Source organism: Mixophyes fleayi, chromosome 2 (genome assembly GCF_038048845.1).
Source record: "Mixophyes fleayi isolate aMixFle1 chromosome 2, aMixFle1.hap1, whole genome shotgun sequence".
Lineage (NCBI taxonomy): Eukaryota > Metazoa > Chordata > Amphibia > Anura > Limnodynastidae > Mixophyes > Mixophyes fleayi.
Window position 1 is genome coordinate 39,877,587 of NC_134403.1, and position 14,852 is coordinate 39,892,438.

Sequence of the window (14,852 nt, forward strand, 5' to 3'; positions counted from 1 at the left end):
ATGAGTATGCAAAGCCTAAATACCTGTGTATAATACTGAACGCGAGTTGCATTCAGAATGCGTCCATGAATCAGGCGCTATATGGTTTGAATTGCTTTATAAAGTTTGCGCCAGATTCTTACACTTTTTTTATATTGTTTGCTTGAAATAGGTTGAGGTGGGACTCATCAGTGCATTTAGGCAGCATTCTATAGGAAGGGCTTGCAAGGAGTAATCTATATCTGTTTACCTTGATACATAAGGTACTGGAATAAACTATAGTGATACAATAAAGCTCAATAGTTCAGTAATACACTTATATTGCCTGTGGAAATGTGGCGTTGTGTGATGCTTCTCTTTCAGCTCAATTCCATTAAAATGTTTCTTTCCAGGCTTCCTCATGCACGAGTTTCATAAATTTTGGATTGAAGAAGACCCCGTGGACATAATGGAGTTTAATCGCGTACGCAACAAGTTTCACAAGCGGATCTTGAAGCAGCTCCAGAAGACGGACATGGCGCTGTGTCCCCACTTTGCAGCCTCGGAAAGCTTGGTCAACGTGTAGTCATTCTATGATTCCAAATCACTGCCTCACTATTGTGTTCATGATCATGACGACCGTGCTGTATGACCACAGCGATTGTATGCATGCTTTTTTGGTAAAGTACTCATCTCTGTTTTTATTATAAAAACAAATCCCTCGGCCCTCGCGGGCTGCCGGGATTTCCTCATTCGATGGTTGCGCATATTGCGGATTACGCAGTGTTATATTTTCATCTGACATAAGAGTTTTCTATTTTTTTAGATTTTTTTTTTTCTTTCTCATAGTTAAGCATTTGAAGAGTTGTATTTGTCAAGTTTAGGTTGGTGTCTGAACAAGCCAACTCTTGTACTGTAAGCATTTTATGATCCCTAATATTTCTACTGACCTGATGCTACATTTACATAATTGAAATGTCTTAAATGTATATACATGTATACTGTATATACATTGCCTCACTCCAATCTACAGTCTAAATATAGCTTATTAATGTGTCATATGTAGGTGATAAATATTAGAGCACTAACCTCAACAATTTTTTTCATTGATTAAAGAGGAACCGTGTCTATTTTTGACAAATGGGGCCCGTTAGGAACAATTTTGAAATGCAGCTGCATTCATGGAACCAGAGATCAAAACTGACTTCAACTGTGATAGCTCTACCCACCCCTCAACCCAGATTGGGCCAACAGTTGTTGGAGACTAGGTCATATTTAGACATCTCCATAGTGGACTGATTGCCACACATCTGTCAGACTGATTGCATGTGATTTCAACCCACAGTTTTGTGCAAGCGGTTTCAGGTTAAAATCACCATGCAAAAGATCTTTCTCCAAATTGACTGTTGTTAATTATTTTCAAGCAGTTCAAAGAAGTATCTTCTTTTCATCTACACGTTACCTTCCACGGTTTCTTCTTACCTCCAGCCTATGCTGGGCCAGGTTGTTTACCGTCTTTGTTTACATATCCCTACATATATGTCAGAGGTGTTAACTAATGAGTAGACTCAAGATTCTTCCAAGACCTTCAAAAAATTCCCTGTGGCTTTTAAAAACATTAGAAGTCACGTTTTGTGGGTGGAGAGAATAATAGAAAGAAATATAGTTTCTTTAAACCCCTTTACATAAACACGGCTCACAATCTCTTTTATTTAATGTTTCCCATTAAAGAGATAATCCTGGCATAAACCAAGCTAGTAAGTGATGCCTCTGTCCTATGTGAAGAATCACGTTTCAGGCCTGTCTCATGTTTTACTGAAAGTAACAATGAGAAATAGGATATTGAAGGTGAGGACAGAATAAATCAGTCTGCAAACGGCCGTCATTAAAGTCCATGATAGATTGTAAAGGCGAATAGTTAGAAATTGGCTGTTCTTGCTTTTGGCTGTAGTGTATGAACAGGAAAGTAGTAGGGCACCGTCTATCATGCACTTTAATCTGCTTGGGTTAAGGGAGTGCATTCCTTACAATGTATGGATCAGGTGCAGAGAGGGAGATTTTTGATTCCTTGCTGTAGGGTGGGGCCCACGGCCATTTCTACTCTTCGGAACTTCTGCTATACTTTTAATTGGACCCTTTCCTGTTGACGTATTTCTAGGGAAACTCAAAGTGATATAATAAAATACTTTTAATCCTATCACTTTCTTTAAATTAAGCCCTAAACTGAGGCTCAACCAAACAGTATTATAGGAAAAGTTTCAATAAAAGTAGCTCTATAGTAATATGGGGTTGAACAGTTTGCTATGCGGTGATGCCCTCTGTATTAAGGTGACTGCTCCACTCTAAAAAGGAAAATGACTAGAAAATAAGAGAGGCAGAAGGTCAGAGTCTCAAAACTAAATATGAATTCAGTATTAAGTGGGATTTGTATTATGTTTAAATATTTATTACTGGCCCACTAAAGATATAGACCCACGCAAAATGTCCTTTGTTCCTTACACTTACACCAGTTCTGTTTGTGCTGTAAATCAGCAACTACATCAGGCCTGGCCATCCTGTGGCTCTCCAGGTGTTGTGAGACTACTGGGGGTATATTTACTAAACTGCGGGTTTAAAAAAGTGGAGATGTTGCCTATAGCAACCAATCAGATTTTAGCTGACATTTTGTAGAATGTACTAAATAAATGATAACTAGAATCTGATTGGTTGCTATAGGCAACATCTCCACTTTTTCAAACCCCCAGTTTAGTAAATATACCCCTACAAGTCCCAGAGTACCCTGCCTGCTATCGGCAGTTTCACCCGGAGAGCCACATGTTGACCAGGCAGGAACTGTTTACTGGAGTAGTTGTGTAGACAATACACTTCTTATGACACATCTTTTAATAATCAACCTTCTCCTGATTTTCTGAAAACACAATAATGAATAATAATTTACTTGGTAAAAGTGCAAATAGCACATATGCTAACCTACAGCAAATGAGCTAAAGACTGCAGAAATGTCATATGCCATAATAAAGTGACAGGATTTGACATGACCAACAAATTACCTGAATATCTGCTGACCAATTGGATGAGATTGCTTCTGAACGTGCACTGGTCACCTACATTCCGTACAGGCAGCCATTTTATGGGCTGGACCCATATCTATGAAAAGTGCATCCTGGGAATTAGTAACATCGGTGATAACATTCCACTCACAAAATGGCTGCTTCCATTGTGTGTAGTAGACTGGTGCACGTTTATTTAATACTCGGAATTATATTTTAGTGTATTACAACCTGAAATTTAACCAGACATTTCACAGTATATTGCAGTATGTTACACGTATAATATTTACTTGACCCTTTTCTGAATGAATAATCTATTTTGTCAGAGAACAAATTCTCCATTAGTAAACTTTGATGTAAAGCAATATATTTTACAAACAAACTTACATTTTTATGGATCATTGACTACTTTGAATACTTGCATATTTCAAAAAGATATATATCCTATTTTTGAACGCTGCAGAATATTTCTTCTGCAAGAATAATGTGATTAAATGCAGCATTGAGAACTATTTTATTTGGCAGTTATGGTACAATGAATGAGATGTACACGTGGCATTGATGAATAAAATAATTTCAGAACCTGTCTAAAATCACCACTACAATGGAAATACAAGTGGGTTAAATATTATAAGAAACATAGGGGTATATTTACTAAACTGCGTGTTTGAAAAGTGGAGATGTCACTTATAGCAACCAATCAAATTCTAGCTGTCATTTTGTAAAATGTACTAAATAAATGACAGGTAGAATTTGATTGGTTGCTATAGGCAACATCTCCACTTTTTCAAACCCGCAGTTTAGCAAATAGACTCCTTAGAGATAAGTTTAGTGGTAAAAGATTTTCTACCAGAGAGAGAACAAAGACATCCACAGAGGCTCAGTCATGTCTGTATGTGGGCGTTATTGCTTTCCATCTTCAGAGAGCATCAGCCATTTTGAAGATTCATAGCTTGACAACATCTTTGGCAAAGACCCCACTCTGATGGATACCCAAACAAATTCTGTGCTCCTGTTAGACTTATCATCCACATAGCACTTTCCCCTTGTCCCTTCTGATTTTCTTTACTTACCAGCTTTATAGTCATGAAAACATCATACAATAGCTCTCATCGTCTCTGTGCCTCAAATTATTGGCCCTTGTTGCCAGATGGTCATGTGCTCTACTGGAAAATCTGGATGAAGCCATCAGTTTGTGATGGGTTAACTTACAAACTGCAAAGGTGGAAAAACCAAAGTGCAAATGCTCATTTCTTTGTAATGGCAGGTCCCTAATTTTGCTCATTAGGATCCCTTTTTACGGGTAAGCACATAGGTTTGTTGGCCAAGATGGTAGCACGGATTCTAAAGTATGCACTCTACGTGATTTTGTTTTAGGTGATAAAATTATCTAAATGAGATCAATTGGAGCAGCATGGTGGCACAGTAGTTAGCATTGCTAACTCACTGCAAGCGCTGAGCTTATGTGTTCGATTCCAACCAGGGCCCTGTCTATGTGGAGTTTGTATGTTCTCCCTTGTTTGTGTGTGTTTCCGCCAGGTGCTCCGGTTTCCTGAAACATACTGGTAGGTTATTTGGCTTCTGGCCAAATGGACGCTAGCACATTTGTCTGTGTGGTAGGAAATTTAGACTGTAAGCTCCAATGGGACAGGGACTGATTCATAGGGGTTTGCGATTGGGTGCACAGCCTTTTTTTCTTTACACAAAATCTCTGAGGTGCTGGAGATCAGGTCTTGTCCTATTCTCTTACAGGGAGGCATTTCTGCACCTTCCTATTGTACTTCTGCAAAAGAAAATGCATTTCTAGGTGCACTCCAACATAATGCTAAAAAAAACACAAAAGTGGCACGTAATCATTACAGTCCCAATTTCCCCTTACGCTCATGATTTCATAAGCTGAGCTGTATGTTTAGATTCTGGTGTGATATATACTGTATGCACCACATACATTTTCAGCTAGAAGCAGATTTTCCAGGCCGGGGTCCTGAGGACCATGAAGTGAGCGCACACCTTAGGCAGAAAAATAAGCTCACTTTCGAGTATAAAGATGCATTGCAGATCCGGACCTTTTGCAGCTTGTAAATGACCCTTAGAGTACGGCACAGAATGCAGGAGATCCTAAGATTAGAAATGAGAAAAGCAAACAGCTCAAATTCATTAAATTGATGAGTTGAATGATGATGGCTTCATCCAGATCACCAGTAGCCAATGCGCAATTGTCTACTTTGCAATAACGAAGACCATTGTCCTGTTTGGTTTAATTGATTGTGACAATTGGATCTTATCTTATAAAGCTGTACAATATATACAAGTATATTCTGTATTAAACATTGGTCATTAGTTTAGTACATATTAGAAAACTAAAGCCAGCAATTGCATACCTTCCAACATTTGAAGAGTTGGATAAAATAAGACCCACAGTCTATATATGCACTGCCGGTGACTGGCCCACCTACGTCCCCATTTTGCTGAAGCCATGTCCCCATCCTGATAGGCTATGTTCATAAAATAAGAGTGTCCTTCAGAAGTAGGGCTCTTGGGAGGATGCATGTGATTGGTTGCTATGGGTTACAGTATCTTTGTGCACATAGCACCATTTTATGAAATAAGCCCCTCAGCACTTAACTAGCTTTTGTATCACCTTCACAACAAGGACACAAAACCTGATTGGCTCAATATGGCTTTATTGTTTCTCAGTATGAAAATCAGAAGTGCAAAATCTGTCACTATAATATTACCCAGGCAATATTTAACGTTTTTATAAGAGGACACCACACTTTATAAAACTAGGATTATTGAACTATGGAATACAAATAAGACGGGAACTGACACGGTGCTGAGGTTTTCTCCTTGACTTAGAGAACTGGCTTGGGTTTTACTCATAGTCACGCTTTTTTACTGAATGTTGCGTCCGTTTTGAATATGCCGTCATTTTGCAGTGTGTAATCTCATTTACTAGAGTTCATTTTTTTGAATTTCAGGCTTCTGATTGTGAAATCACTTGAATAAATTTCATGACATTCCAAAAAAAATTGTCTTTCTTTTTTTATCCACAATGTCAAAATGACAATACCCTTTTCTCAAACTGATAGTATTGCGTTGTTACCCACCCAGTTATGTCCGTTTTAGTGTTTGTTATCTTTTCTGCTATGTTAATTTCTTTCTTTATTTTATTGGATGTAAAAAATTGCAGCTCACGAGAGATCAGTAATTGTGCACAGATTTTGCTATAACACCATCACATATACTGATTGTCAAACAACGGGAGTCTCCACTAGAAGATCACAGGTTATAATCCAGCTTTCTTTGTTGTATTTTGCCCCTAATATTGCTGGTGACTACTTGGCATCAGTGTTTTGTATTTTTACATATTTAACATGAAGTATGGTTATTAAACTGCTGTCTTATCCTGCACACACACTCTGATATCTGGGGTCCTGAAATAACGCCCATGTCCGATTATTAACTGATCAAAGTCAATCCAATTATTACATGACATGTTGGTAAATGCAGTTGGCCGAGGACTTCTATCGACCTGTGAATGTGACCTTCTTCTGACCGTAGCAGGTCATGGTGATGAAGGAAGAGATCCGGCTGGTTGTCCTGAGCACTGTTTTAATTGTAGCTCATATGCAAAAAAAATCATTGAGCAGATTAGTACTAGGTATTCCATAAGTACTGGAATTAAGCCTGGGGACTAATATACTAACTGATCTTTTAGATTTGAACTATTATGCAAGTTCCTACACTTGAAACTAAGGGGGAGATTCAATTCAATGAAATGTGCTGTCTATTAGGGCAAGCAACCTTTGCTTGCTTCTCTGTGCACTTCTATGGGGAGCGATGGACTGTTTCCATGAACTGTTCTAGGGGCATGTCGTGTTGAACTGAATCCCCTCCTGTTTAACTGCTACTGTTTAACAATGGTAGACTTGTTTGAAACACATTCTGCTATTACCTAAAGGGATTGATTGGTGATGGTGAAGAGCAACCTAACTCGAACAACACTGTTTGCTGTACAGAGTGGACATAAGTTTGAAAAGGGGTTATCCAAACGAGGAAAAAAGCGTTTAAAGTGTATGTGTCACCTAGAATAATAATTAGAATAGATCTTTTCATTAACAACTATCCATTGTTCCCCACATCAACTCTATAACTAAATCATGTTACATACAGTACATCTAAAGAACATTTTCAGAATACCCACATATCTTGCATAAGACACTGCAAAAACCTTAATTCATGCAATCCTCATCTCCTGCATCGACTATTGCAATTCCCCCCTTACTGGTCTTCCCAAAATCAGACTCTTACCCCTACAATCTATTTTGCATGCAGCGGCTAGATTGATTTTCCTTGCAAATACTTTTTCGCCTGCTGAGTCACTGTCAGTCTACATTGGTTGCCTGTTTTTCAACAAATCCAATATTAAATTCTTCTACTAGCATACTGTTACAACTCACCTGTCCTCGCTCCAGCGCCGCAATCCTCTCTCTCTTCCGGGTCGCAGTGGTTCAAATCTGCAAACTATGAAAGACCTGCTTGGGCAGTGTCAGAGCAACTTCCTCTGTTCCCTGACTTGGTGGTTTCTGTGTGGATTCTCTCTTCAAGTGTACCAGACCCAGGCTTGCTGACCACGTATTACCTCCGCTCCAAGTGTACCAGACCCAGGCTTGCTGACCACATATTATCTCCGCTCCAAGTGTACCAGACCCAGGCTTGCTGACCACGTATTATCTCCGCTCCAAGTGTACCAGACCCAGGCTTGCTGACCACGTATTATCTCCGCTCCAAGTGTACCAGACCCAGGCTTGCTGATCACGTATTATATCCGCTCCAAGTGTACCAGACCCAGGCTTGCTGACCACGTATTATCTCCGCTCCCCGTGTACCAGACCCCGGCTCGCTGACTACGTATATATCTCCACTCCAGTGTACCAGACCCAGGCTTTTTGTACCACGCATTATCTGTATCCAGTGTACCAGACCTCGGCTATCCATGTCCACGGAGTGGTTAATACCACCTTCCAGTTCCAGTGTGATTGTGAGCTACCTCCTACATCCTTACTTCTAGAGGCAGACCAGTGGATCGTGACCTGAGATCCTCCACAACAAAGCCCATCCCGCCTTGCGGTGGTTCTTGGTGAACACCAGGGGGTTCGTTAGACTCCGCACCACCGGCCGGCCAGCGCTGATCTAGAGTAAGGCAAGTACTCCATTTTTATACTTACATTACTGCATTGTTGTACACGTTACATAATTGTTACACATACAAGGATATCATCAAAATTGCTCCGCAAACATCTAACTTTGCTCAAAATATCTGCCAACTCGACACCTCCGTTCTGCACAAGATCTGCGTCTCTCTTTCACTCTCATCACTTCCTCCCATTCTCGGTTACAGGACTTGTTTCATGCTGCACCCACATTATGTAATTCCCTCCCTCGCACAGTAAGACTTTCCTCTAGTCTTCAAACGTTCTCTGAAAACCCACCTCTTCAGACAAGCTTATAATATTCCTCTTCCACCCTGTTAATCTCCCTAGGTTATCCTATTACCATCCTCTACACAGCTAACACAAGACAACAACCCTCTGACCAACATTGCTGTTTGACTGACCACACAGCCCACTCAATACTTTTTACCTTTGCATTCTAGCTGGACCAATGTGTACTATGATGAAGCACATGTCCTATTGTATCAAACTCCCATTGTCCCATAGATTGTAAGCTTGTGAGCAGGGCCCATTTACCTCTCTGTATGTATTACCCAGTATTGTTTTATTACTGTTTCTTCCCAAATGTAAAATGCTACGGAATTTGCTGGCACCATATAAATAAATGATGATGATTGACAAAGTGGCCTCATGAGAATTGGTCAGGGCAGTGCCTCAGTGAGGTCCCTGGTTATTATTATTATTCATTTTTATTTATAGGGCGCCACAAAGTGGCGCCATGCAAGAACAAACAATAGGGGATAGAGTCATTGCTACTTGAAAATAAATTATAAAAGCTGCAGTACCAGGTGATCCAGACTTTTGGTTATTAAATCAGACAAAGATTCCATAAAAATGCTTCTTAAAGCATCTAAATAGTGCCACAAAGGCAGTGCTCCCTGTACATTGGAGATCCTACTCTCCTCCAACTCGAGTGGTCCACGCAGGTTAACTTTAACCTGCTTGGGCCCGACATTGCTGCTTTAAATTTAAATTCATTCAGGTCGCACTGACATCAGACACTGCTGCCTGAGAGCTGTCCATTCGGAAGGAGGTCCTGTCAGCCTTCTGCTGCCATCGGATATCTGCACAGTCGTTTTTCAGGTAAGTCTGTCAATATTGCTGTCGTTTCTTCATGAAATCCGTTTTTTTCTTGTAGGTCTTCTCAGTGTCGAATTTCTCGACATCGTGGAGCCGTACCAAACCGAATGATCAATGTTTTGCACATTAAAAAAATGCTTTTCAGATTTAACTGAGATATTGTGGAAACCATGTAAATCACTATGTACTAATTACGTCTCATTTGCATGAGTGCTTTTGCCTGTATTACATTCACAGTGGGCACACCAGGCTTGGGCCCCGGGGCCTATTTATTATCTGGGGGTGATAACCTAGATTATCTATCGCTGCTCATCACAGTGACAGAAAATCTGGTTTCACCCCAATTTAAGAACAAAATTTTGCGGGGCAGTTGAACAATGCTCCACCTTCATCTAAAGGTTGAAAACCCATTTGATGATCAACTATAAGTGGCCTTTGTTGCTGCATGTGCTCAGAAGTCTCTAGTAGCATTGCAAGCAACATTTACTTTTATAGAAATTAACTGTTTGAACCACTGATCACTATATTATACAGGGTGATAGATTAGATGGGAGCATTTTAGCATCATTTATTATTTGTTGACAAAAGAGCACCCTTGCGATGAACATGTCAGCCATTGAATCTATTTTTAAATGCCATTATGTATGGACATTGTAATTGTCACTGTTTCGTGCAGTATTATTGTTGCAGTGCGTGGGTCATTAACCAAACGCCCCATTAATGAATGTGGGTGAATTCAAATGCGTGGCTTGTGTTCCCAGTTCTCCAGTTTTATCTTGTTATATTTTGAGAAATCACTTTTTCTAATGTTATCCATTATAAGCCACTACTTCTATATAAGAAATATATACTATACGTAGAGTAGAGGAACCTCGGTTATCTGTGCAAACAGCCATTTTTCTTACATTCGCCATAATTGTCAGCTTCCTGCAATCTCTCATTAGGACAGACAAAGCTCCAAGGTACAATCCATTGGTTTATTAGCATTGTTCTATAAATAACCGTCTTATTCCCACCTTGCCATTTGTATTCCACTGCTGATAGCTTTGTTCTCTGCTATTCGCTGGGAGTTTGTATGCTGGATGCCCGGTGATTGCACACAACACATTTCATGGACTGCTGAACCTGTAAGTATTTTATCAACCAACATCAGCAGTGAGCAGTGGAAACTCATTTCGGTTCCCACAAGTAATCAGTTACTGTACAACACGATCATCCCAGGCATGACTGATGGCAGCAGTGATACTGTGTATACATTATTACCAGTCCTGCTCCTCATTATATTCACTAGAAATACTTAATCAAAATTACTTTCTGCTCCTATCCACATTTTATGGATGTAGTCAAGATAATGTTGATATTATCCAGATGGGATCGGTGGACAACTTGAGTGTGCTTGTAACATACAACATTTTGTGGGCTAAACCAATCTGCACATTCAAAGAGCCCTTCAATTCAAAGCAGTTCTGCAATATATGTAATTTGGCTTTTAGTCTGCTGGCTCGATTAGATACAATCCCCCATAATATACAATGTATCCAAAAGGGTTTAAACCAGTGCACTTTAAATTCTTAAACACAACTTATGAACGGATTTGTATATATTCCGCAAGGTGCAGTTTATGCATGATCGATACATAATTCACAAATATATCAAAGTGCTCCAAGTTAGACCCGTGCTGGTATAATATATTCATTTATGGGCTGCAGTGTGTTTCTGGGCATACAACTGCAGCCTGTGAGTAATTGAATATATAATATGAGCACAGGATACACTTTAAGCACTCTGATATATTACAGCTGTGAATAACATATTGATTATAAATAATAAACACAAGTAGAAATAAAAGGTATGTTTTACGTTTGCCCTGACTTTCAGTCTTTTTGATGCGTTGACCAGTATTCAGCCTCACAATTTTCTGAAACCTAATGTCTTCAGTGAGGCACGAGGCACTTCATGTGCACCAGCTCTAAGAATGCCTCACCCAATATTTTCTAGCTGGGACATCAGCCTCTATCTTCCATTTGAAGCCCCCAGGAAGACGCTTGTAATCATTCCATGAGGAAACAATGTGACCAAGACTATTGAGCTATAAGCTGCGTGTGTACATTCATTTGCTGCAATGTACCTCCAGGGCCTATAAAACACTCTGCGGATACAGAGTTATGTGATGGGGTGTGGCCACTCAGGGACCCGGAGGTGAGGAGGACCTGGCAATGCCCACCTCCCAGGGAGGGGCCCTTGGAGAGGGGCATTAAAAAGGGCAAAGAAGAGTCCTCTTGTGCCAGCTGCACATACTCAGCAGAGGCCCCTGTTCTACTCTTTTCAGGAGGTTACATTGCCAGCCCCCTACCCAATCTTTCTGATTGGGCGCAGCGATGCAGAGTTCTGCCCCGGATGTAAAACCAAAAATCAAAATGGTTAATTTACTTGATGTGCTCCACAAAATGTCTTGATTTTGCACTTCTGCATCTACATGGTCTTAGGGGCAGGTTGGGTTGGGGGCAGGGGGCATGTGTCCCATGGGCTGATCACATAGTGGGTTACATTAGGCTGGGTACTGGGCTGCCTTCATTTTATTAAAATGTTCATAATAGGCTGCTGAGCCGAGTGTCACCCCCGGGGCTAAAACTTGGCAGCCTCAAGGTGCAAACCTACTCTCTGCTTTGTAGAGATAGCTCTGCAAACTATGAATGTACTTTAGAGTATGGAAAGACAAAACAATGCCCACAATGTCCCTTACATGCCCATCAGCATCCCCACATGCCACAGACTGCCCACATGCTCCTTATATGCCATCAGACCACCCCAAATGCCCCTTACATGCCAGCAGACCTCACCACATGTCCCTTACATGCCACCAGGCCTTATTACATGCCCATCAGACCACCCCACATGCCCCTTATATGCCAACAGATGTCACCACATGTCCCTTACATTCCACCAGGCCTTATTACATGCCCATCAGACCACCTCACATGCCCCTTACATGCCAGCAGATCTCACCACATGTCCCTTACATTCCACCAGGCCTTATTACATGCCCATCAGACCACCTCACATGCCCCTTACATGCCAGCAGATCTCACCACATATCCCTTACATGCCACCAGACCTCATTACATGCCCATCAGACCACACCACATGTCCCTTACATGACACCAGACCTCATTACATGCCCATCAGACCACACCATATGTCCCTTACATGCCACCAGACCTCATTACATGCCCATCAGACCACCCCACATGCCCCTTACATGCCAGCAGATCTCACCACATGTCCCTTACATTCCACCAGGCCTCATTACATGCCCATCAGACCACCTCACATGCCCCTTACAAGCCAGCAGATCTCACCACATGTCCCTTACATGCCACCAGACCTCATTACATGCCCATCAGACCACTCCACATGCCCCTTATATGCCATCAGACCTTAAGAGCTCCTTTCTTAAAATATTTTTATGAATAAAATGCAATTATCTAATTAATTTCCTATTTTTTGTTTGCAGTCAAAGCTCTTAATTACATGACTAGCTATGCCAGGCTTGCACTGAGGCAGAAATCTTGTCCGCTTATTACAGCGATCATTTACTTAGTGGCAGGATAAGCAGTCACTGATACAGCATTGTAATTACGAGTTGTAGTGCAGCAAATTAAAAGTATAAAACACAACCATGTGCTGAATATTACTTACATGAGAATGGAGGATGAGATTATTCTGCGAGAATGAAAATATTTTCACAATTTGATTTAAATTTCCAAAGTATGATCATGTTCCGCTCCTGTCCTCCACACTTATTTTGTAACTGCAATTAACCCTGGGTTCAATGAATCAACAAATTAAATTAGGTTTGTGATAATTACGACTATATTAGTCAATTTTCATTGAAATCATTCAGCCCAGACTGACATAGAATACATTTGTGAGAAAACATGAGCAGAAATGACCTCTTTAAGGAATAGGTCATGAGAAGTTTGGAACAGTTTAGTGGTTGTGAAGACCCCTCACCCTCTCCCCATTAGTCCAGTATGATATGAACTTTCAATAATTGTTGGGGTTAATTGGTACATTTTCACTGGCTTTTGACATGGTGTTTACTTTCAGTTTAATATATATGTTTATTTATATTTGTGTGGTTGGGAATGCACTTAATTTTGAGAGATGTAAAATCAGGTCCACAATAATTACTATTAAGCTTTGGCCACTGGGTGGCACTATTCCCTATAGGTCTTCTCTGACATTTACTGAGCAGCTGATGGTGATAAGATGGAACAAGGTGTGTTCACAGCAGTTTCCCAAGCAATTGTAACATAGAGATTTTGTTGTCCTCTTTGCTGGTTTCCAACAAACCACATAGATTTATGACGCAAGAATGCGGCAGCTTCACAAAAGTTTACTCCAGCTGATGGGAGAAGTTGGGCAGAGTGATGGTGTTCTGTATAAAAGACGGAGTAGACAAACCGGTGTGCCTAGTTCTACGGAGCAAGGACAAGATATCAGTATTGAAATGGGATAAAGGGGTTAGAGGGCACTTTGCCCGATGTAGAAAACAAAAACTTTAAATAGTGTTATATGTAAAAAAAAACTTTTACAATGTCCCCTTTTCTCTTATGATAAATTTAAGCTATGAATGAGGCGAGATTGAATCTAATTTTAGGAGAAATATGAAAATATTTAATGATGGGGGTGCTTCTAAAGAGTAGAAGTTTGGAATCTTGATGTGACACGTGGACTTTTACACAGTGCGCCTGTTACGATTTTCCTCCTCTCTGCACAATATAGTCTGAATAACCTTCTCAGTATTATTTCCTGTCTCTTACACTGGGTGGGGTATGGCATAACAGTGCTGACTATACCGACAACACTTACCCCAACATCTTCAGTCCAGACGGCTGCTTCTCAACGAGGATCCATGACGACTGTTCTGTGAACCGACTTCAACCAATCCTGATAAAGGAAGACGCCGGCGCGGGTTGATGACGTCAGTGACATAGGAGATCCCGTTAATGCTGCTTTTATGGGGTAATTTAAGTATGCGGGTATGTACAATGTACGTTAGAAAAGATTGTACATAGTTGAGGTCGGTTCACAGAACTGTCGTCATGGATCCTCATCGGGAAGCCGTCGTCCAGACTGAAGATATCGGGGTAGTTAGTATCGGTATGCTGACTACCACGGCTTACGGCAGCTCTCAGATGGTCTCACCCAGTCTCTAACTGGGGCATCAGCCTCTATCCTTCATTTGAAGCCCCCAGCAAGACGCTTGTAATTATTTAATGGAGAAACAATGTGCCCGAGAATATTGCGCAGTAAGTTTTGCGTACACAGTAATTTGCTGCAATGTAAAATGTAAAACAGATACAGAGCTATGTACCTGTAGTGAAACTACTGTTTGTGCAGGGGGTGTGAGCTGCTACAGGGATGTAAGGAGGATCCAGCAATTCTGGTGCCCCCCTGCCTCTCCCAGACACCCAGCACTGAAAAGGGCAGAACCTGCCCAATGTTTGTCATGGGGTCAGTG

The 14,852-nt window shown here is 40.8% G+C and overlaps 1 protein-coding gene across 4 annotated transcripts in view; it reads left to right on the top strand.

Moving 5' to 3' along the window:
* Window positions 1-14,852, top strand: part of ELMOD1 (ELMO domain containing 1) — a 140,176-nt gene that overhangs the window by 97,528 nt on the left and 27,796 nt on the right. For 3 of the 4 annotated variants that reach the window (XM_075198828.1, XM_075198831.1, XM_075198829.1), the window contains one exon: window positions 372-6,040. The exons of the other annotated variant lie outside the window; for it this stretch is intronic. In XM_075198828.1, coding sequence (XP_075054929.1) covers window positions 372-544 — 173 coding nt within the window. In that variant the 3' untranslated portion in view covers window positions 545-6,040. Of the gene's footprint in view, window positions 1-371; window positions 6,041-14,852 lie in introns of those variants that run through there. 4 annotated transcript variants of the gene reach the window in all.